At 39.5% G+C, this 22748-nt stretch overlaps 1 protein-coding gene and 1 long non-coding RNA gene across 2 annotated transcripts; both read right to left on the minus strand.

Annotated features, from left to right (window-relative positions):
- Positions 1–1498: 1498 nt before the first annotated feature.
- On the minus strand, positions 1499–16976 carry LOC124276242. Its single transcript, XR_006898458.1, has 3 exons — positions 16864–16976; positions 4058–4061; positions 1499–1509 (listed from the first exon to the last, which is right to left on the minus strand). It is a non-coding gene; the product is annotated as an uncharacterized LOC124276242 (long non-coding RNA).
- A 1336-nt stretch (positions 16977–18312) lies between these two features.
- On the minus strand, positions 18313–22525 carry LOC124276245 (monocarboxylate transporter 1-like). Its single transcript, XM_046711912.1, has 5 exons — positions 22356–22525; positions 21765–21908; positions 20986–21132; positions 19299–20420; positions 18313–18817 (listed from the first exon to the last, which is right to left on the minus strand). Exons 1-5 carry the CDS (start codon positions 22480–22482, stop codon positions 18627–18629), a joined length of 1731 nt encoding a protein of 576 aa, XP_046567868.1. The 5' UTR covers positions 22483–22525; the 3' UTR covers positions 18313–18626.
- Between the last annotated feature and the right edge of the window lie 223 nt (positions 22526–22748).

The raw sequence follows: 22748 nt of genomic DNA on the forward strand, positions 1-22748 counted from the left end.
TGATGAAGAACAGTTCTAATCCAGATCATCACGGATCTATCCTGTTTGGAAACATCCATAGATTGCAGCTAGTTAAGCCGGACGCCTCGTGGTCGTTATCAGTTTTGGTTCACCCCCAAAGGTGCGCAAGCTAGCAGGCTTTAAAGAGGTTATGTATTCATATTTCTCCTGTGATTATTTCTAAACGTGACATTCTTTCAGTGCATAGTTGTGACCAATTCTTTTGGATATAGATTATCCGTAAATTCTCAAGGCTACTTGGCTGGTTTTCTAATTCAGTTTAGAACGTCTGATTATTTATTTTAACTATTTGTGATGCCAAAATTAGTTTGTCAAAGGAAACATTGGACAAGAATTAGACAGTTGATGCAATTTGAGTCCTTAGAGCTTTTCTCTTCTCATCAAGCCGGACAACTAGAGGAGAGCAGGAGAAAAATAGCACCTAAGTATATACATGATCCCATGTAGTTGAAGCAGGCATCGAACGAACCAGTCGCATCTCGTAAAATACCTGCAGGAAAATAGATATCTCTGATCAGACACAAAGTTCGTTTACCTAGAATTTTATAAGAAGAATGGCAGGAGAAGGAGGGAGTGAACGCGTGGATGGGATGAGGGAAATGGGGTTTAACGTCGCACTTACGACGGCGTGCATGCGTGTGTACATATATGGCTGCTTGTACTAACCAAGACTTAAGCTGGTTTTATATTGCGAGCTCACTGGAGATACCATGCCGCAGTTAAGCATGAATACCTAATTCAGACACATTATACTGACTCCGAGCTGTCCTGTCCTTGTACTCATCAATGCCGATCAACAAGTACCATATTTTAACGTCTTTTGGTATGACGCAGCCGGGGATCGAACCCGCGACCTTCCGCTCTCCGGGCGGGTGCTCTAACCATTACACCACAGAGGCGGTTGCGGATGGGACAGAACAACAGAGATGCAGGCTGATGGAGCTGGAGTAAGAGCAATGGAAGAAGGTCAGTTGAGGAGGAGTAGACTTAAGGGGAAATATAATGTTTAAAATAATATAACATTTTATGTTGTGTTAAAATGAAAACGAGTGTAATAAAATACATGTTGGATACACATGCTCGGAAAGTTATAGACGTCAACTTAGCTGGGAATAATTCTGACTTCTTCATGAGAACTTTGAATGACATTTACAAGTGATACCCGATGTGATGAAGTCCGAAATGTCGTGTTCCTCTGATTACAGAAGGTGACATTCCCCCACCAACCCAGAACCTCCACCCCCACACCTTGCCATCCCCCACTTCATGATTGCTATATTGTTTCTCTATTGAGAAATAAATTTCTGATGACAATGTTATAATCTTACCTAAAATCGGGTGTGTGATGAATCCAGATATACCATGGAACAGGGACATAAATCCAAGAGTCTTCCCCATATCTTCCAAACCCATAAACTCCACGACAACGACAGGTATCAAACAAAGATAAAAACTTCCAAATAGTCCCACGATCACCACGAATACCAGCTGATGTAGAAACGTGTTGTAGAACCAAGTGAAGTGATTTACCGTTCCAGTGATGAACAATCCAATCGCCATCAGGTTATAAACCTTCACGTATTTCCGATCAACCACGGCGCCTAGACACAATCTACTCACGAAATCTACCGCGTTGAAAATCGTAAGCAGAGTTGCAGTATCTGTTTTGGATATCCCCTTTTCCATTGTCAGAGAAGGCAAATATTCCCCTATTAATATGACAATTATCGCGCATGGTGCAAAACACATAGTCAGTTGAAACAATGGTTTCGAAAACAGCGTGAAGTCAATATTGACTCGCTTAGGTATAGGGATACAACAGTTACTCCATTTCTTTGCTGCTGGTTCCTTTTCTGTTTCATCTTCAAGTGACGCAATCTTCTTGGTTGTTTGAAAGGATTCCAGGGGTCTTAGAAGCAGGGCCCCAATCCACATATTCATGCTGAGCCCAGTGAGAATAAGCATGGCTCCTCTAATGGAGTATTCATCCACGAGGAATCGAATAAGGCGAGGAAAGATAATCCCCCCAAGGCTGACTCCAGATACTGACATCGTTGTTGCCAAGCCACGTCTTTTCTTGAAGTAGTGTCCCAGGATCACAAAGCATGGAGGTTGTACCATTGCACTGCTCGCACCTTCAACATAAAGGATATATGCAGACTTTGTACAACCCTCAGAGAAGTTTAAGGTAGGAATATGGATGACATTTCCATATTAAGTAAAGTCCGATGCATTTTTTAATAGCAATCAATCATTCAATCAAGTGTATTTCGTAACAAGGCCTTAGGCCAACGTACAATACAAATAAACGTGTAATTATAAGAAAGTGGCAATTGACAACCAGGTTAATATGTATAAAGAACGCAATGACAATGCTTCCTTAATGTAAGAAGAAAAATTTGTTAGTGTTCAAAACTTGGTACAGGATAATGTGTTCAGAAAATATTGCTGATCTATGTAATTTGGTAATGCTTTAAAATACTTACAGCGAAAATTATGATAACCTTTCATTCAAATAGGAAATGAAATTCATTTTCTACAAAATTATCATTACAAATATTACAGTCTTTGGTGCCTCGGAACTCCATCAAATCTACCGGTATTTTTATATATTGGAAGTGCACCGATTCGTAACATTATTATTCGACGCCTCGCATCTTTATATTTTAATAAAGTTAAATATGGGTCAAATCAAAATATAGTTTTGATACTGGAATAGACACCAAGCGATGAACATTTGTGCATTTCTGAAAATATGAATTGCTTTTGACAATCACCAACTCGTACATGAAAATATTTCAAAAACTGTTCCTCGTTGCCAACTCCTTGAGCTTCCCACACAAAACCAAAACCATAATTGAACAAAGTATTTCGGACAAAATATACCCACGTTTTCCTACCAAATTTGTCTAAAGTGTGCAACATAATATAACACTGCTTTTGATTTCTATCCTTTGGTAAGCGTAAAAGTTTGAACCACTACCTAATAACACGTAATAAACTATCAACATAACTATATTTTCTACCACATTCCGCCAAAACAGCAGCGTTAGAGCATTTATAACTTACGCCCAACACATACTTACAAAATCTAATGTGAAACTGTTCACTAGCATGCCATTTCCGAAAAACATATATTTCCGAAGCGTATAAAATTATCGGCTTTATCTGAACGTCAAAGATTTTGAACAAAATAGTTGGAGAAATAGTTTTTAGTCTCCTACCAAAAACCTTAACTGAGCACAAGGCGCTATTCGCTTTATGTACCAGATTTTGAACCGCTTTAGACCATCTAAATCTATTTGAAAACAATAAATCCAAATAATTATAATATGTAGAAACGATTTAACTTATGATCACCAAAGTACATGTACCATGATTCATACCCCTTAATTTACCACCATTTCTAAAGACTAGCACCTCTGTTTTCTCAGAATTTACAGACAAGCCCCATTTTTTACAAAACTGTAGTAATACATTGATCTTCCTCTGAGGACTGATGGCAAAATCTGCAAACAAACATAAATCATCTGTATACAGTAGCAAATACAATTCCATAAACTATGGGTCAATAAATACGCCCCTGTCACCACAAGTAGTTATTTCCGTATACAACTGGTTAACAAACAACGCAAATAGAAGAAGACTTAAAATGCAACCTTGCCGAACCCCACTCAAAGAATCAAAGTTTTCCGAAACATTTAAATTGTTTAGCTTAACACTAGCCTTTGTCTTTGAATACATATCTCTAATGATATTGAACATAGAACCATGGACATTTTCAATATGTGCCATATGATCGCTAGATGGATCAGGCAAATATATGACAAGATCATGCATGCATTTATGGGTGTGGTTTTTGGGGTGTTTTAGTACAAATTTGTGTGGCAGGATATGATCACCATATATAAAAGATGAGTCCACGTTATACGTCACCTTTGACTACACTTAGTTTTCATTGTACACCCCAAGAGCAGTTGAACGGCGAACGATCATGCGCAGATAAAGGCGTTTTGACAGGAAGGGTTATCTGGACTCATCTTTTATATATTTATTATTTTCCCAGAAATTATTGAGAAAATCTTTGTTTCCTAGTACTGATACTAGAATTGTAAAATAGGTTACATTCTGTAGTAAGGTACCCAGTATGGGAGGCAACTCTTGTAGGCTTAAGAATAAACCCTACTGCATCAAGAGTAATCTCCCCTGGTGTACCAGACAGTGTCCTTCTTTGACATGACAGATTTGACAGCAGAAGAGAGAAAGCTGATTTTGAAAGGGGTGCGACTAATGCAAAAGAAATAGCTGGTAAACATATGACATTCTTCTGTCTACAGTTTTCAGAACTTTGAAAAATAATCAGCCATGAGTTGGGATTGAGCACAGGGAGTCCAAGGAAGCCTAGTACTACGGGATCACTTGGTCAGATTGTGAGTAGGGGAAAATTGAAAAGCGTTGAGAATGATTAATAGAGGAAGCCCTCGGGTATGTAATGAAACCCTTAGACAATAATTTGAAAGACTTAACTGGGTGAAAAAGCGCGGACTGCCTTCACCAATGATGAAAGATGCACAAAACGAATGACTTTAAACTGATGTAGGCCTCTCGCAAATCAAGATTGAGATAATGTTGTTTTCTTTCCTTATGAAAGCTCTGTCTGTCTTTTTCTTAAATGTGTGAAAACTTGGACAAAAGATACCGTGAAACCTATATACCAACGCCCAAAACATAGCCCGAAATTTCACATGTGGGGTAGGATATCATCACGTGGAGTGACCCCGTTGTGTATTTTCACTGGAAATTTGACGAAGGAACGATATGTTGACATCTTAAATGGTCACCTCCTTCCAACGGCCCGAACACTATATGAAGATAACTGGATTTTCCAGCATGATAACTACCCACAACACACTGCGGGCTACATACAACAGTGGTTAGTCGGACGAAAATGTTCAAGTGTTAGACTGGCACAGCTGCAGCCCAGATCTTGTGTGGGGACTATTTAAGGATAGAATTAACCAAAAAGGACTTAGAAATTTTGAGGATATGAAGAAAGAAGTGGTCGAATATTGGGATACGCTGTCACACGATTTCCTACAAACTGTGATCGGTAGTGTACCTAGCCGCATTCAGTCTTGTATTGCAGGGGAAGGAGGTCTCACTAAGTACTGAAAAGACACTTAGACTGTAAGAGTGGCCTACATTCCTCATAAACACAGATCTATCTATACAGCTATTTGATAGATAATTAAATATCCATGCGGATTTGTGAGTGAGTGAGTGGATTTAGTTTTACGCCGCACCCAGCAATATTCCAGCTATATGGCGGCGGTCTGTATATAATCGAATCTGGACCAGATAATCCAGTGATCAACAGCATGAGTATCGATCTGCGCAATTGGGAACCGATCCCGTTAGTCGCATCTTACGACAAGCATGGGTTACTGAAGATAAATATTCTAACCCGGATCTTCACGGGTCCCATGCGGATTTGTACATGGACATTGAGCGTATATTTTTCATACGTATGCAGATGGTTTAAACGATTATATGTGAATAATTATGACGGACTATTACATTATCAACGGAGTTTGATAACCAAACTTTTAATTCCTATCATATGTATCATATCATATCATATCGCATGTACGTACCTATGGGAATATATGTGAAAACATACCCAAAATTCTTAACCAAATATCACAGAAGGTAGAAATGTTACTATTCTGATAATATATTTGAACACTACCCACTACTTCAGAGTGTAATGTACATTCCCTGAGTAAACCGGTCTTGTGACTGTACGTACCCATCAGAAGACTGTGGGTGCAGATAAGATAGGTGATACTTTTTGCAAATATGGCTGTGACCATTGCAACGACATTCAGCATTACCCCCAACATGACAGTCTTCCTGATACCTATTGCTCCAAGAAGGATGTGCATTGTAAGCACAGCTGAAACAAGCATATTTTACACACATATAAATACATACGGCATGGACACATATTTTTGTAAATGCGTCAATACAAATATGTACAACCATAGCTGGAACCTGGATGAGACTAAATCTAACAAGGAGTCAGTACAAATATGTACAACTGTAGCTGGAACCAGGATGAGACTAAATCTAACAAGGAGTCAGTACAAATATGTACAACTGTAGCTGGAACCTGGATGAGACTAAATCTAACAAGGAGTCAGTACAAATATGTACAACTGTAGCTGGAACCAGGATGAGACTAAATCTAACAAGGAGTCATCACAAATATGTACAACTGTAGCTGGAACCTGGATGAGACTAAATCTAACAAGGAGTCAGTACAAATATGTACAACTGTAGCTGGAACCAGGATGAGACTAAATCTAACAAGGAGTCAGTACAAATATGTACAACTGTAGCTGGAACCTGGATGAGACTTAATCTAACAAGGAGTCAGTACAAATATGTACAACTCTAGCTGGAACCTGGATGAGACTTAATCTAACAAGGAGTCAGTACAAATATGTACAACTGTAGCTGGAACCTGGATGAGACTAAATCTAACAAGGAGTCAGTACAAATATGTACAACCATAGCTGGAACCTGGATGAGACTAAAACTAACAAGGAGTCAGTACAAATATGTACAACTGTAGCTGGAACCAGGATGAGACTAAATCTAACAAGGAGTCAGTACAAATATGTACAACTGTAGCTGGAACCTGGATGAGACTTAATCTAACAAGGAGTCAGTACAAATATGTACAACTGTAGCTGGAACCAGGATGAGACTAAATCTAACAAGGAGTCAGTACAATATGTACAACTGTAGCTGGAACCTGGATGAGACTTAATCTAACAAGGAGTCAGTACAAATATGTACAACTGTAGCTGGAACCTGGATGAGACTAAAACTAACAAGGAGTCAGTACAATATGTACAACTGTAGCTGGAACCTGGATGAGACTTAATCTAACAAGGAGTCAGTACAATATGTACAACTGTAGCTGGAACCAGGATGAGACTTAATCTAACAAGGAGTCAGTACAATATGTACAACTGTAGCTGGAACCTGGATGAGACTTAATCTAACAAGGAGTCAGTACAAATATGTACAACTGTAGCTGGAACCTGGATGAGACTTAATCTAACAAGGAGTCAGTACAATATGTACAACTGTAGCTGGAACCTGGATGAGACTAAAACTAACAAGGAGTCAGTACAAATATGTACAACTGTAGCTGGAACCTGGATGAGACTTAATCTAACAAGGAGTCAGTACAAATATGTACAACTGTAGCTGGAACCTGGATGAGACTAAAACTAACAAGGAGTCAGTACAAATATGTACAACCATAGCTGGAACCTGGATGAGACTAAAACTAACAAGGGATGAGTGAGTGAGTTAAAATTTAAAGTCACATCGGCAGTATTTCAGCCATATCGTGACTAAGAAAGTTGTACATGTATAAATGAATAAAAACAAACTTATATAATATACTTACCTGTATACAAAGAACAGTAAACAACTAGAATATCACAGGAATAAATTGATGACTAGTAATTAAATCTAAACTATTTTATCTATACATGTGGATGACCATACAATATAAAAACGGTGTATAGATTGACAACAACTGAAGGCAGATCACCATACTAGGGAATATGGTGGCTTGCAGTACATGTGCTTCCTGCATGGGCCCCTAGCTGGATTTACATCATCCCTTCAGCCGCTGGCGGTTGTAGGAAAATTGCAATTTCGACAAATGAAGCCATACATTAAAAATGCACATATTCTACGAGTAAAATATGTAGAGTCTAAATTTACTTTGCATGGTCTGGGATTTACGTACCTAACAGGAGGTGAGTATGTGGTGAAATCTGGCACACATACACATCAACATTATTTTAACGTATTATGATGAAATCAATAAATGCATCATTTCGTTATTCCAGCCGATAGTAGTTTTAAAACAGTTCAAGTGGAAGATCATTACAACAGTAAAACATTGCCACAAATCAACCTTGAGTTACATCACTGGTGTAAGCGATCAACGGCTTTCTGGAGGTCTTGTCAGTTGAGTTCCTACGCTGTCCTCGTTAGGTACTAAGTCGGAATGATGTTAAATAACTCTAATGAGTGTTCAGCGTTAATTATCTGTGTTCCAATTGCAACCCTTGATCCGTGTTAGAATTCACCTTCAGTAACCCATGCTTGCCGTAAGAGGAAACTAACGGGATCGGGTGGTCAGGCTCGCTGACACATATCGTTGTATCCCAGTTGCGAATAGCGATGCTATTGCTGTTGATCACAGAATTGTCTGGTTCAGACTCGATATTTCTAACTTCCTCTGACTCTTTACTGTAATATATTCTTTATTCACTGCGTCAGAAAACACTTGGAGCTTCTCTGGATGCATAACTACCTCTCTGCAATCAGACCCGTGAAGATCCGTGTTAGAATTGATCTTCAGTAACCCATGCTTGTCATGAAAGGCAACTAACGGGATCGGGTGGTCATCCTCGCTGACTTGGTTGACACACGTCATTGTATCCCAATGGTGTAGATCGATGTGCGTGCTGTTGACGACTGGTTTGTCTGGTTCAGACTCGATTATTTATAGACCGCCGCCATATAGCGGCTGAGTGCGGCGTTAAACAACAACCAGCCAACCAATTCCATTGCAGATTGTCTGTGCCACCGAAGTTTGTTTCGAAGAAGTTAACCGTGTGGAAGGTATGATGCATGAGACAGAAGTTACAAGCATTGTCTGGTTCTTGGGGATAAAACCAAGGCTTTCGGTCATAACCCGATCGCTTAGCCACCATGCTTACCTTTGTTTTAGTAAAACTTATAAAATGATTATATGATACTTACATGCAATGCTGTATGTGCCTGTTATAACCCAAAATAAGAGAGTGGTTTTTGACGCAGGTGCGTCAAATACTTCAATGTATTCCACGAACACAATAGCGATGCCCTTGCTGTAGCCGGCCATCAGCAACACGATCAGAAAGCAACCTAGTTGAAGGAGATAGGATTTAGCTTATTGGAATTCTTATGTCATTGTCAATCAGTAAATAATCTCTAAAACCCGTATTCATTAGTTTCATACACACACGTAGGTATATATACACCATCTGCTGTTAGGTGTGTGCGTCTGTGTGACTTTGCCTGTGGCAAAAGCGTTAGCTCGTCACGTCGAAGACCCGGGTTCGATTCCCCACATGGGCAAAATGCGTCGTGCCCATTTCTGATATTGCTGGAAAATTGCTAAAAGACGGCGTGACTGTGTCTGTGTGTGACTGTGTGTGTGACTGTGTGTGTGTGTCTGTGTGTGTGTCTGTGTGTGTCTCTCTCTCTGTGTGTGTGTGTGTGTGTGTGTGTGTGTGTGTGTGTGTGTGTGTGTGTGTGCATGTATCTGATTAATGTTTAGAAAACAGTATAATCATGGGGTCATGGGGGTCAAGATTCCCCATGTTTCAACAATCATCCTTCAAGGTAAAAAGCTCAAATTTACCGAAAAGTACCACCCAGGCCCATCCACGATCAATCGGCAAATTTTTGTCTTCTTCATCTTCTTCTCCCTCTTTGATTTCACCGGGCTGTTTATTTAATGTTGCGGTCAATTTCTTAGTTTCAGTCATGTCATCACCATCCTCCTCCTCCTCCTCCTCATCATCACCATCATCATCACCGCCATCTTCATCATCACAAGTGTTCTCCATCACCTCTGTTTCCACGTGTTTTCTTCCAGGCTCCGGTTGTATGGCAGCACCGTGGCAAATGATGACAGGCATGGTACTATCACAATTCCTTTCCACTGCCTGCATTTCCAAGCTATCCAGTTCGTTACAACTGTCTTCAACTTGTGAAAGACCCAACTGATGATCTCTGCCCTGTCTGTTAGTGAGCCCATAGGCATTGTGTGTGCTGTTTGGCTCCATTATTCGAAACCAATTTTCTTGCGAGGCTTAGACACAACTGAAGCAGAACAGTCATACTGTTAGTACGATTAATGTGGTATGGTACCAACTGGCTCCGAACAGGAACAGATTCTAAACTACAATTGATATACTTCACTTCCCCCATTGTCACAAAGGGCATTTCACAAAATGAACAACGCGAAATACAATATAAACAGTCAGTCATAAAGTTAGGATGAACAAGGATATTACAGTCATACAGTCATTATTACTCTTAAGATAAATTTGTCGAATTCTGATTGGCCGATGGCAAGAGCATACCAAACCATGAAGGTGGACTTGCTAGGGTGTATCTTGACCTTAGATGAAATATGGCTGCCAACACGGCTGATCGCTTCCAAATTTTAGAGTTAGCGAGTGCAAATTGATCGTCACACAGCAAATAGCCATATCGTGACGAGAACAATTGATTGTTATACATAGTAATTTATGATAAAATATAAAAACCTGTCAACAAAGGACAGTAAAACGACTAGACTATCACATACATGAAGTTAAAACTAGTGATTAAACCTAAAACAGTTTAACCATACATGACAATACAATGTAAAAACAGGCTATAGATTACCAACAACTGAAGGTAGATCACCATACCAGGGACCATGGGGACTTTTGCTACCTGCATGGACCCCAGCTGGATTTACACCATCCCTTCAGCTGTTAGCAATTGAGACAAACATAGCCATACATTAAAAATACACATATCCTATGATTAAAAAAGTGGAGAGTTTAAAGTAACTGTGAATGTTTTGGGACTTACGTACTCTCCCGGGAGGATAATATTTTTACAGTACTTTAACCTCCCTTGAGGATACTGCCACTAACAATCTGAGTTACAAATTTAAACTTCCAATTATAAACAACTTATCTATTTACAAATCCTTTAATAAATTTAATTCTTTTAAAAATGCAATAATTAAATGAGAACTTATATTATTAAACAGATCCTTCATTGTTCGTGATTTGAAATAGTTATCCCTTGTGATGGAGTATTCAACACAGTCAAGCAAGACATGCTTGACCGTGATTCTTTCATCACAAGGGATACAAAAGGGAAGATTTTCGCCTTTCAATAAATATTCGTGAGCATATCTAGTATGGCCAATGCGACATCGTCGCATAATGACCTCTTCAAATCTGGACTGACAACCCAAGTAGGTGTAACCGATATAGGGTTTTATTGCATGAAATTTATTGATACCTACTTAAGTGTCCCACTTCTTCTGCATCACATCACGGATGTGGGTTCTAATGCTAGCTTTGTAATCAGAGTATGGAATAAGAAGTGGTGTCACAGATTTGTTGAGTGCTGCCTTGGCAGCAAGATCGGCCATTGTGTTCCCAGAAATGCCAACGTGGCTGGGTAACCAACAAAAGACGATGTCGCATTGGCTGGGTAACCAACAAAAGACGATGTCGCATTGGCCAGTAGCAAGATCATTATACAATTCAATAATTAAATTAAAAGTGGATGTTTACAAGAAAGATTTTTAATAGCCTGACGGCACGAAAGACAATCAGAGAAGATTATGTATTGTTTATATTCACGATGTTTATTAATATATTTATGAGCTGTTAATATGGCATTTGCTTCTGCTCGAAATGTTAGAGCTGACGTATACAATTATGAGTATACAGAATAAACAGAATAATAACATTGTTGCCATAATTTCTTATTTGTTTGTGTCAATAAATGTATCCGATGTATCCAATAATATGTTTCTGTATTTCACTTGTCGTTTAACAAAACCTCAAAGTCGATTATTGTTATCACGAAAATCATGGCAAAACGTTTTGTGTCTCATTCTGCCGATGATTGAATGTTGTTGTTTAAACATAAGCAAAATATAAAGATCTTAAGGGTAATAAATTCGTCGTACTGTGTTTTGAAAGGGTGTACGGGACTGCTAGACCCTTTGGCTGCGTCTCCGGAGATATGGAATTTACAAGGGTCTTACAGTCCTGTACACCGTTTCAAAACACAGTGTAACTAATAGTGTGTACTCGAAACTAATGACTAGTCTTGAGGTCTGGACATTTAGGGTATATATGTATGTAGGGTATACATAGTAGTAGCATATATATATATATATACTACATTTAATAGTGATATAATAAGCCAATTTATTATGCGCTGTTTTCCACCCGTTGCAGTTGCTCAAAGCGCAGGCATCAAGTGTAGTACTTGGAGAAGAGATGGGTCTTAAGTTTAGACTTAAAGACAGCTAAAGATGGGGAGGTTTTGATATCAAAAGGAAGATAGTTCCAGAGAAAAGGATCACAGAATGAGAATGGTATTTGGCCGAAGGATTTGAGCTTGATCTTGGGGATGGTAAATAGAAGTTGATCATATGATCTCAGGTTTTTGCTTGAAGTATATTTCTGGAGAAGTTCTTTCAGATATCCTGGTGCAACATCATGGTAACAGCTGTAGGTCAGGGATAACACTTTGAATTCGATTCTATTTTGTACTGGGAGCCAATAGAGATTCATCAATAATGGTGTTATATTGGATGTTTTCTTGCAGCGATGATTTAACCGAGCTGAGGCATTTTGTACTCTTTGGATTTGTGTACGAATTCAGATAATTTCAAGATTACTTGAATCCATTAGGGACCGTTCATAATTTATGGCTGGGGGTGGGGGTGGGGGTGGTGATGATGATTTTTATGGAGAAGAATGTACAATGTGAATGCCACCCCCCCTAAAATTTATGTACAAAGTAAGTGTTCCCCCTGCATGTCATGTACAATGTCAATGACCCCCCTCCTATTTTCCATATTTTTAAAGTATAATTTTTAAATATTCTAATGTACAAAATTGTTGACCCCCGTAGAAACATGTGTACAAAATTGATGATACCCCCTACCTCCCCGAACAAAATGGGTGACCCCCATCCCACACCTAAAATCATCATCACCCCCCAAGTCATAAATTATGAACAGTCCCTTAGAGACACGATTCCAAAGGATTGTGTTCATTATGTTCCCGACTTTAAAGTTCCTGATACCCTCACAATTCTGGTCAAAGCATATGACAAAAACTGCACTGATAGTTGATGCAAGTGCAATGCTGAATGGGAGACTGAAATCTCTTTCTGTCTTGGTCCTCTGTCTACGAAAGTAGAATTTAAAAAAATCATACGACTTGTTGAGGGCGCAAACAGGGCGTGTCTGACAAGTATTGAATATGTGGACAGAGAGGAGTACATATCCCTGCTGAACTGAAGTAAACTGGCACTAATCTTGTTGACACAATCACTGCATGCCTAGGAATAGATCGGGGCATTCCAGTTGATCATGAGTCACGTATGAGGACTTAAACCCTACTCAGCATAGATTATATGCTTCATGGGTTGTTTTTTTCTAATATAGATAATAATACGTTTTTGTAGATATATAAAAGCACATTAGTGATTAAAGGGGAGGTGTGGTTGTCCTGTGGTTAAAGCGTTCGCTCGTCACGCGGAAGGCCCGTGTTCGAATCCCCACGGGGGGTTTCAACAATCGTCTATCAAGTTCAAATTTACCGAAAAGTATCACCCAGGCCCATCCTCGATCAATCGGCAAATGCGTGACGCCCATTCCTGGTGTCCCCTGCTGTAATATCGCTGGAATATTGCTAAAAGCGGAGTAAATTCCAACTCACTCACTCACTTCATTACTAAGCATGTAACTACCTAGAAATCTTGTGTTTTTGGATTTTGTGTCATGGAAATGGACTATTGTAACATTAGGCTGCTTTTTATCTGGAAGCATATCTTAACTAATCAGACCTAACTGTGTTTTCTTTAAATGTATGCAGGGGGAAATAGGTTTCTTTCACCTTACACTGGTATTTATCTATGAATTATGACTGAAAATAACTAAAATTTAAAATGGTAATTATTACTCCATGATAATCATTTCTTCAAATGTAACCGATTACACAATACATATGACCATAAGACTGGTTCATCTTTAGCCAAGGTAACGTGCCTGACATCAAGATGCCCAATTAGTAGGTCGCCTACATATGTGTTTGAAAGAGCTGAGGCAAATAAGCAAAGAAACTATGCACATCATCAGCGTGTACGTATGGATTGTTTTGCATGTGATTTCTGACAAAATTTATCTCCAAAGTGAGGGATTACTAGTATGATTTTCAATTTCGAATGTCACTGTCATACCACAAACTGTTTGTGAATGAATGAGTGAGTGCACGAGTTTGGTTTTACGCCGCTTTTAGTTATATTCCAGCAATATCACGGCCCGGGACCCCAGAAATGAGCTTCACACATTGTACCCATGTGGGAAATTGAACCCATGTCTTCAGCGTGCCGAGCGAACGCTTTAACCACTAGGCTATACCACCGCCCTTGTGAAGGAGTTCTGGGATAGCAAAGGTTTGAGCATTTTATTTTAAGAAAGTTGAATAACAATATCGTGATTTTCGGTTGCGAGATTGCAATGTCTCCTCCGGGTTAAGAGGACAAATACAAGAATATGCTTTCGAGACATGCTTCTGATATAGTTCAAACGGGAAAAAGACAGAAATGGAACATTCCTCATACATCTGGAATATTGCTAACTTCAGCTCAAAACAAGAATCAAATAAACCGAGGGAATATTTAAACTTGACGTCGAAATGTTATATATTCTATATCGCATTCCTTGACAGTGAAACCTACCGGATTCCAGTTAACAGTTCAACGAACTCTTTCCCTCGCACCTTCATAACATATCCATGTCGGAGGTCAGTGCCACATTGTTTCGCATGCTCAACGGTGATCATCACAGTCTCAGCTCAAATGTTGCTAACCAAACTGTCTTTGCGTTCATACACTATGCTTTTCGCCAAATCATGCCCTTAGCAACACAAGCAGTACATGTATTTCAGTGTTGTTTCAAGATGGACAGTCACGTACACGTTACAGTCCACACACGTATACGTACATATGGCGAGTGACATTATAAAGGTGCGATAAGACACCCAGCCCTCTCATCCAAATATACGACTTTGACCTACTTTGCTATCAACGGTTCTGTTAGACATGATGACCCGTGAAAACACGGGTTAGAATTAGTCTTCAGCAACCCATGCTTGTCGACTAACGGGTCGGGTGGTCAGACTTGCTGACTTGGCTGACACATGTCATAGTGTCCCAACTGAGTATATTGATGCTTATGATGTCAATCACTGGATTGTCCGATCCAGACTCGATTATTTACAGACCGCTGTCCCATAAAAAAATGGCTGAGTGCGGGGTTAAACAACACACAGGCAACTATGTTCTAATTACTGTTCTAGAACGACAAAAATTGTATATTGAAAGAAATAATTCTGTTTGGGAACATTTAGACGGAAAACAATTATAAGATTCTGTTGTTCTGGTGTCATATCCCAATTACGGTGATATATGATGTTTGACACTGTACAAGATGGTGTGCTGATATGATACAGGAGGTAGTCTTTTCGTGTGGCAGCCTAACATAGGATGATATCGCGATAGTCTCTGTGGATGTAGTTAATATACTGTGAATAAAAAGTTAAGCGCCACCCAGTATATTTTGCCAATATAGGTGGTCTCATAGGATATCTTTCAGCAAAATATCAACTATCATAATTTGGTTTAGTACTTTTAGTTTAAAAACAAAACCATTATGGAAATTATCTTTTCCTTTAAACTGGATGTATGCGCTTTTGGAAATACATGCATTTTGTTTTCCTCGAAAAGGTTACCTTCTTTTGAAAAGTGAAAATCAGAAATGACTGTTATATGGTCACATGATTGTCATTTTTGACAAGTAAAACCTAAGTTTAATAGTGTTCTATGAGCAGAATAGGAATAGTTATTTTGCTTTAAAAATCTTTGTGCCATGATACCTTTAACAAAAGTTTAATTGTAAATACAAATGTTTATGATATCCCTAAATCAGTTACCAGATGAACCTTCTCTAATTATGGATTGGTCTTCCCAATTATTTTAGCCTAACATTTCCACAGCTTCACATCTTAGTTCTGAAATAGGTTGGCGCTTAACTATATATACGCGTAATCTGATGGTGCTATGGGAAATTGTGAGAAACGCTGAAACAGTCACATAACAATATTCATAATAGAACAATATAAAGATGCGTTTACATGTTTCACATTATGCTTATATTCTTATGTCCTTGTGCTATCCATACGTTCCAAATAAAGCCAATATACACATACATACATCATTGGGTCTTTCTGAAACAACTCCAGACATAAATCGGTGGTACGTGATTGCCCCCTATCCCAAACCTCTTCTCACAACGAATCGTAAATATCGCTCATTTGACTTACAACTTGTTCAGCTTGACCTGATCAAGTGAATAATAGATCAAGTGAATAACCAGAACTGGTTGGGTCTATTATTGTGAAGGGGTGCACTTTTGTCAGTTGACTGCCAACATGTCCGAGACAACACAGCCGAGAGAAGGTCGCGCCGTTTGACATCCCAGTTTCGAGAAATCTTCAGCAATGTCCTAACTTTCTTTAAAAAAGAAGCTACAGACATATTGCAGTTGAACATGAAATAGAAAAAGTGATATCACTGCTGTGTGTACTGACTGACTGAGTTTGGTTTTACGCCGCTTTTAGCAATATTCCAGCAATATCACGGCGGGGGGCACCAGAAATGGGCTTCACTCATTGTACCCATGTGGGGATTCGAACCCGGGTCTTCGGCGTGACGAGCCAACGCTTTAACCACTAGACTACCCCACCGTCCCCTGCTGTGTGTAGAGAGTGATAGCGAGAGTGAATCGGATTGTGAAAGTAACTGAGGTTGCAAACTAGATAGATTGTTTTTTCAGAAGTGTTGATTTCCGGGACAAGTTCTAACGAATCCATGCATGCTTCGCACGAAGGCAACATTAATAACATTCTCTGCTCCCCTATTTAATGAGGTTAACTCAGCCTCCCGTTTGTGCCATTTGGCCTCCCGGGTCATGAATTTGTAGAGTAGCTCATGTCAAGCTGAACAAGCTGTAGAATATAATGATGTTTGCAAGTCATGTGCTTATATATGGCGTTTCTCCGTGCGTTTTATCATCAGGTTGACGAGGGTGTCACATAAGTCAATTCGCTATGCAGAGATGCATACCATCGGCCCACCAGGAGGCACGACTCTCTTATTATTATTATCCGTGGTCTGACAGAGTGAGATAGCTCCATATTTCACTGAACTAACACTAGAGACGCATGTATGTTCTTGTGTTTTTGTCATGTATGATATTAACCCTCCTCGATATGATAAGTGAAGATTATTTGATGGAAATCCGTTCGTCGCCACACTCAGCAACATCCCAGCTATATGGCGGCGGTCTTTAAATAATCGAGTCTGTATACAGACAAACTTTATTCGGTAGATGCGACGTTTTGATACAGTTTCTTGTATCGTCTTCAAGCAAGTAAAGTTTGTATATTACTCTCCAACTTCTAAACAATGCCGCTCAAAGAAGTTAATCGTGTTTGGGCCAGACAATCAAGAGATCAAAAGCATGAGCATCTAATTGGGATACGATGACATGTGTCAGCCAAGTCTGACCACCTGAACCCGTTAGTTGCCTCTTACGACAAGCATGGGTAACTGAAAATCAATTCTAACCCGGACCTTTACGGGTAGAAACCTGTTGCAATGAAGTCTTGGAACCTGCAAGCAATAACACAAGGAGGTCGGCAGTGTAGTTATACAGTTTAGTGCTGTTAAATTATGATATATAACACACTATATTAACTTTACCAAGTACAATCAAACACTGTTGTGCCGAACTTTAATATGTCGAACTTAAGGTTGTCACCTTTCGTTCCTTTCTTATAATTTCTATAGTCATCGTGTTGCGTTGGTTCGAAACTCGGATGACTCGAAGTATTTAGGTAAGTGCCTTAATCTTCGACACAACAGTGTTTTGTAATCCATAACACTTTCTGAAAAAAAACCTAGAATATCGCGTTAAAAGCCAGATGGAGATATCTTTAGGTTAACCACCGATTTGTACAAATGGTCATGACATCCTTTCACCTGCATGGCCGTGTCTACTTCAACTTGCGACTCCTGTCACAGTAACATCCCAGCTTGGTTTGGATGCACACAATGGACCAAAACACCAACCAGCGGATTCTCGCATGTATAAGGCATCTAATTATCCATGATGAGTTCACAGTCTGTTTCCGTTTCTCCACAGAAATTATGTGATGTAGATAAAGTATTGTATTTCCAATTAATCACTTCAAAGGGGAGTATGTTCCACTTACTGGTACCAATTTCAAATCTAGATTAATTGTGCTTGGACCGTAATCGTTAACTGCTAGATTGCTATACTTTGCAAAATTTTATTTAACTGGTATTTGATTGACATGAAACAAAACTGCAAGGATTTAATTTACCATTGATGCTTAGACATTTTACCCTTACCCTGTTGATGTTGCATTTAGAGTGTCTGTTTCCGTTTAAATAGTCCTTTCAAAAGCTTGACTTGGGACAAGGCCCGAAGGTGATTCGTAAATACTGTCAAGCTGCTTCAAATATCAAGACTTAACTTTTCGAGCGAAGGACCCGAATTGCTGATTTTTTTTGAATCCATGAGCTCAAGATAGCATGTACACTTCCATTAAAAAATATTGCATTCACTTCACTTCATTTGCCTCTTTCAGTGGTTCAAGACATTCCTCATCCTTTGATGGTGATGCTTGTGGGTGTTTTGCTGCATAACGTCGTACAAGAGGCTCACATAGCAGCAGTGCTGCGGAAAAGAAGGATGACACACCAAGGTACTGGAAACAGGGTATATAGGATCCGCTCAAGTCACGTAATGCACCTGAAACAAACATACGTATTCACTAAAAAATGAAGACATGACTTGTTCATGATTATTGGTCTAATACTGATGTGACGTGATGCTCTGAAGGTACTTCAAATATCTTTGACCAAAGTTTCATGTATATTGCTGACACAGGTAGATTATATTCTGCTTTTCGCATTCATTATCAGGGTGTATCAACTTCGTGTAAGAGGAAACCCCACGTATTAGATGTTTACTGCTTTTCTTAATCCAACAAGCATGAAAATGGGGCTGACAACGCCAGAGCCAAAATCAGTCAGCATCTCAGCTACAAACCCACTGTAATATGTATCCTACCCTCTAATTTGTGAAGCGGATGGGCAGATAACTTTACCGTGTCATTGCTGCATGTCTATTGCACGTTTTGGGTTTCCATAGTCCGAAGGAACAATCAATCAATGGAGACTCGAAAGAGTGAAAAGGAAATGATAACAGGGTAATATGTAAGGTCTGTTACCTAAAATTGGATGTGTCAGTGCAGCTGAAAATCCTTGGAATAACACTGTAAATCCTATAGTCTTTGCCATACAGTCGATTCCCATAAAATCCACTATTAGCAATGGAAAAAGGCACGGGACGGCACATCCGAAGACGCCAACCACTACACAGTAGGCTACAAGAAGAGGATATGTGGTGTAGAACATTATAAACTGTGATGCCACTCCTACGATCAAAAGGCCAAAAGCCATGATTCGAGAGACACGAAGATATCCAAGATCAGCTACAAAACCATAAAACAGTCGACAAAAGAAGTCCAGAATTCCAGAGATGAGCAGCAGAAAGGCTGCATCAGACTGACTGAGTCCCATTTCCTTCATCTGTGCCGGGAGGTAGGTTACAATGTGTCTCACAACAACACCGAACAAACAAAATGCCACAATGAGAAGAAACATTGGATTCTTAAATAAAGAAAAGTCAAATGCTTTGAAAACCTTCCGAATATTTCTAGCGATTGCGGATTTTCTGTGATTTCGATCATCGACACGTATGTCCCTTTCAGATGCATCCAACTGTTTGGGTGTGATTATTGGGAGACTCACGAGGTCTGGGTTACTTGTGTATACCATTTTTTCAAATTCGGAAACAGACTGCTTTATGATTTTTTTAGAACCTTCAGAGTGTGCTCTTTTCCTGAAGGAATCGTCGTCGATTTGGGGATCCAGGAATCCATTGCAGGTATCATTAACAACAACGTTACAACTCCTGGTACTTCCACCGTGAATGTCCTCTCCGCCATGGTGTGCTCCAGTAGCATCTTCATTCCTGATGACCGCTCTCACTTCAACACCACCACTGTCCACTGTATCTTCCTGCATGCGATCGGGTTTCACTCTTCTTTCATAGAAGTGAAGAGGTCGATATAGGGATGCCCCTACAAATATATTCATAGTTAGACCAGTGTATATAAGCATTGTTCCTCGTATCCCATATTCGTCCAGCAGATATTGAGTAAGTATTGGGAATACACCTGCTACACTCATCGCTGAACCCGCAGCTGTTGTAGCCAGGCCTCGTCTTTTCTTGAAGTATTTTCCAATCAGCACAATACCAGGCGCGTGTGCCATTGAATTGCCCATTCCTAAAACAAAAGAATGGAAAGTGTCCTGTCAACATGCGTATGTATGAATGTGGTATGGGTGATATTGTTGGCATTGCCTGGGAGACGATATGATACCGGAGCATACAGTGCCACCTTATGCTATCTGTAGGATCTGTTTGTCTGAGTGTGGTTCGCATGGACAAAATATAATTGCCACCATCGAGATTAGGGCGTGATTCCCATCCAATCATATCATGCCAGGAGTTCCAAGAATGGCCGTATCTACAATAATCCAACAGTATCTTAGAAATTGCCAATCGCTATAACTATGCACTACCTTCCTTCTGGACGCGTTTCGAAAACGCATCTATGCTAGCATTAGACAGTGAGCTATCAGATGACCTATTTTAAAGGAAGCGTTTTTTCTTCTCCTGCTATTTAGTGGACAAAAACTGGCATGGGGACGTACCTGTAAGAACACTGTGAACACATATAAGGACCGTTATGCTCGGCGCAAAGGTGGCAGTTATCAGAGGGACTATTTTAAAGGAAGCGTTTTTCTTCTCCTGCTATTTAGTGGACAAAAACTGGCATGGGGACGTACCTGTAAGAACACTGTGAACACATATAAGGACCAGTATGTTCGGCGCAAAGGTGGCTGAGAGAATACCCAACACATTGAGGAGTCCGCCCAACAAGACTGTCTTCCTCGTTCCGAGGAACTCCAGCACAACGTTCATAGCAATCGGTGCTAAAAGTGTAAAACCATCACAGTACACGATCATATTAATATAATAAAATCACACGGAACTTTAGACTAACGTTTAGTAAAATGGGAATTCGATGTATTTTGTAATTTGGTATTCTAGTCACTTGGATGCAGCAGTAAGATATAAGTGTGTCTGTTTCTATTTTCTGTTCGATACATGAAGCATTTATACATTCGAATATAGGTGCTCTTGTATCCCGAAGATCAAGATAAAAAAGACGCACTGATGAATGTCAAACATATTACATGACAAGTGGAAGAGAATTTGCCGTATCCCTCTCCAGATATGTTGTACCCTCGTGTTAAATCGCAATATATACATTAACAAGTATGAAATACGCAATTATTCTGGTTTTACTTCCTTTGTGCAAAGTGATACTGCTCAGCTTTAATTAGGGACACACAATGAATATGCGATGTCATAATCCCAAATATAATATGTGCTACAAGGACACGCAATATAAACTATTTTATGTATGTCGTATATAACCGTTGTTATGGACATGTACTGAACACAGATCATTAACAGAACTTTACAATTTAAGGCACGAGAAACATATAGCTTTTCGTATTTTTGTTTATGGCTGGTCATTAGCTACGAACGGTCTGCTTACACATTAGGCTGATGGTCATCGCTTTCACCCCAAGGACAAGGGTTGTCTCCGTGGTAGATGCACCAAACATCTCAAGGTATTCCACAAAGAACAGCGCCATGGATCGGTTGTATCCACCCGTCAGCAGAGCATTCAGGAAACACCCTTAAATAAATATATTTTTTACCATTGTTATTTTTTTGTGAGGGACGATGGAAATTCTCATGTGGACATACGCTGGACTGCCAAACACCATACATAACGTGCTAAACAAATCACAAACACGGAATGATCATTTATTATGGCTAAAACAAAAGAATGGAAGGTGTCACTGTCGACATGCGTATATATGTATGTTGTATGGGTGATATTGTTCGCATTGCCTAGGAGACGATATGCTACCGGAGTATACAGTGACACCTTATGCTATCTGAAGGATCTGTTTGTCTGAGTGACCCTTTATTTATTTCCAGATTTTCACACATACCTCGATACAAAGCATACGAATAAACCTGGGAAAGATTAAGGAACAACTGTACTTTCATGTGTACTTTCATCAGTACATATGTTTGAGTTATACGCACCTGTAAGTATTCATGAATGTATACGTACCTCCGAGTATCGCCCAAGCCCATCCTCTGTCTATAGGTAGGGTTGTGTTATCATCTTCTGGAGGTTTTACTTCAGTTTTCACACTCTTCCCTTTGTCGTCATCTCCATGATCATTACTCATTGCCATAACTTCAAAACGACTGTGTGTAGTAATACACTCGTTATCTATGTTACATAATAATATGCACAGCAAGTCTGTCATTGGCATAGTAAGGTCAAATGCAGCCCATGTGATCTACGGCTGTTATCGGAGTGTCCTATCTTATGACGTAAGGTCAACTTGTGATAGCATTGAGGTTTTCTCGTGCCATCTGAATTCGAAAACTGGTATCATTCATTCACGTCAGTTTTCATTGGTAGGTACATCGGTAGGTAGACAGTTAGGTAGGTATG

This window comes from Haliotis rubra, unplaced genomic scaffold, assembly GCF_003918875.1.
Source record: "Haliotis rubra isolate DU_JTF1 unplaced genomic scaffold, ASM391887v1 Scf2070, whole genome shotgun sequence".
NCBI classification, from domain to species: domain Eukaryota; kingdom Metazoa; phylum Mollusca; class Gastropoda; order Lepetellida; family Haliotidae; genus Haliotis; species Haliotis rubra.

Bases quoted from the DNA above. Each gene is read 5' to 3' on its own strand.
- LOC124276245 (XM_046711912.1), bottom strand. From the start codon at position 22,482: ATGGCAATGAGTAATGATCATGGAGATGACGACAAAGGGAAGAGTGTG. The intron at 21,909-22,355 runs GTACGTATACAT...TATTTATTTAAG, and splicing joins GGCTTGGGCGATACTCGGAG to GGTGTTTCCTGAATGCTCTG. The intron at 21,133-21,764 runs GTAAGCAGACCG...TTACACTTTTAG, and splicing joins GATGACCATCAGCCTAATGT to CACCGATTGCTATGAACGTT.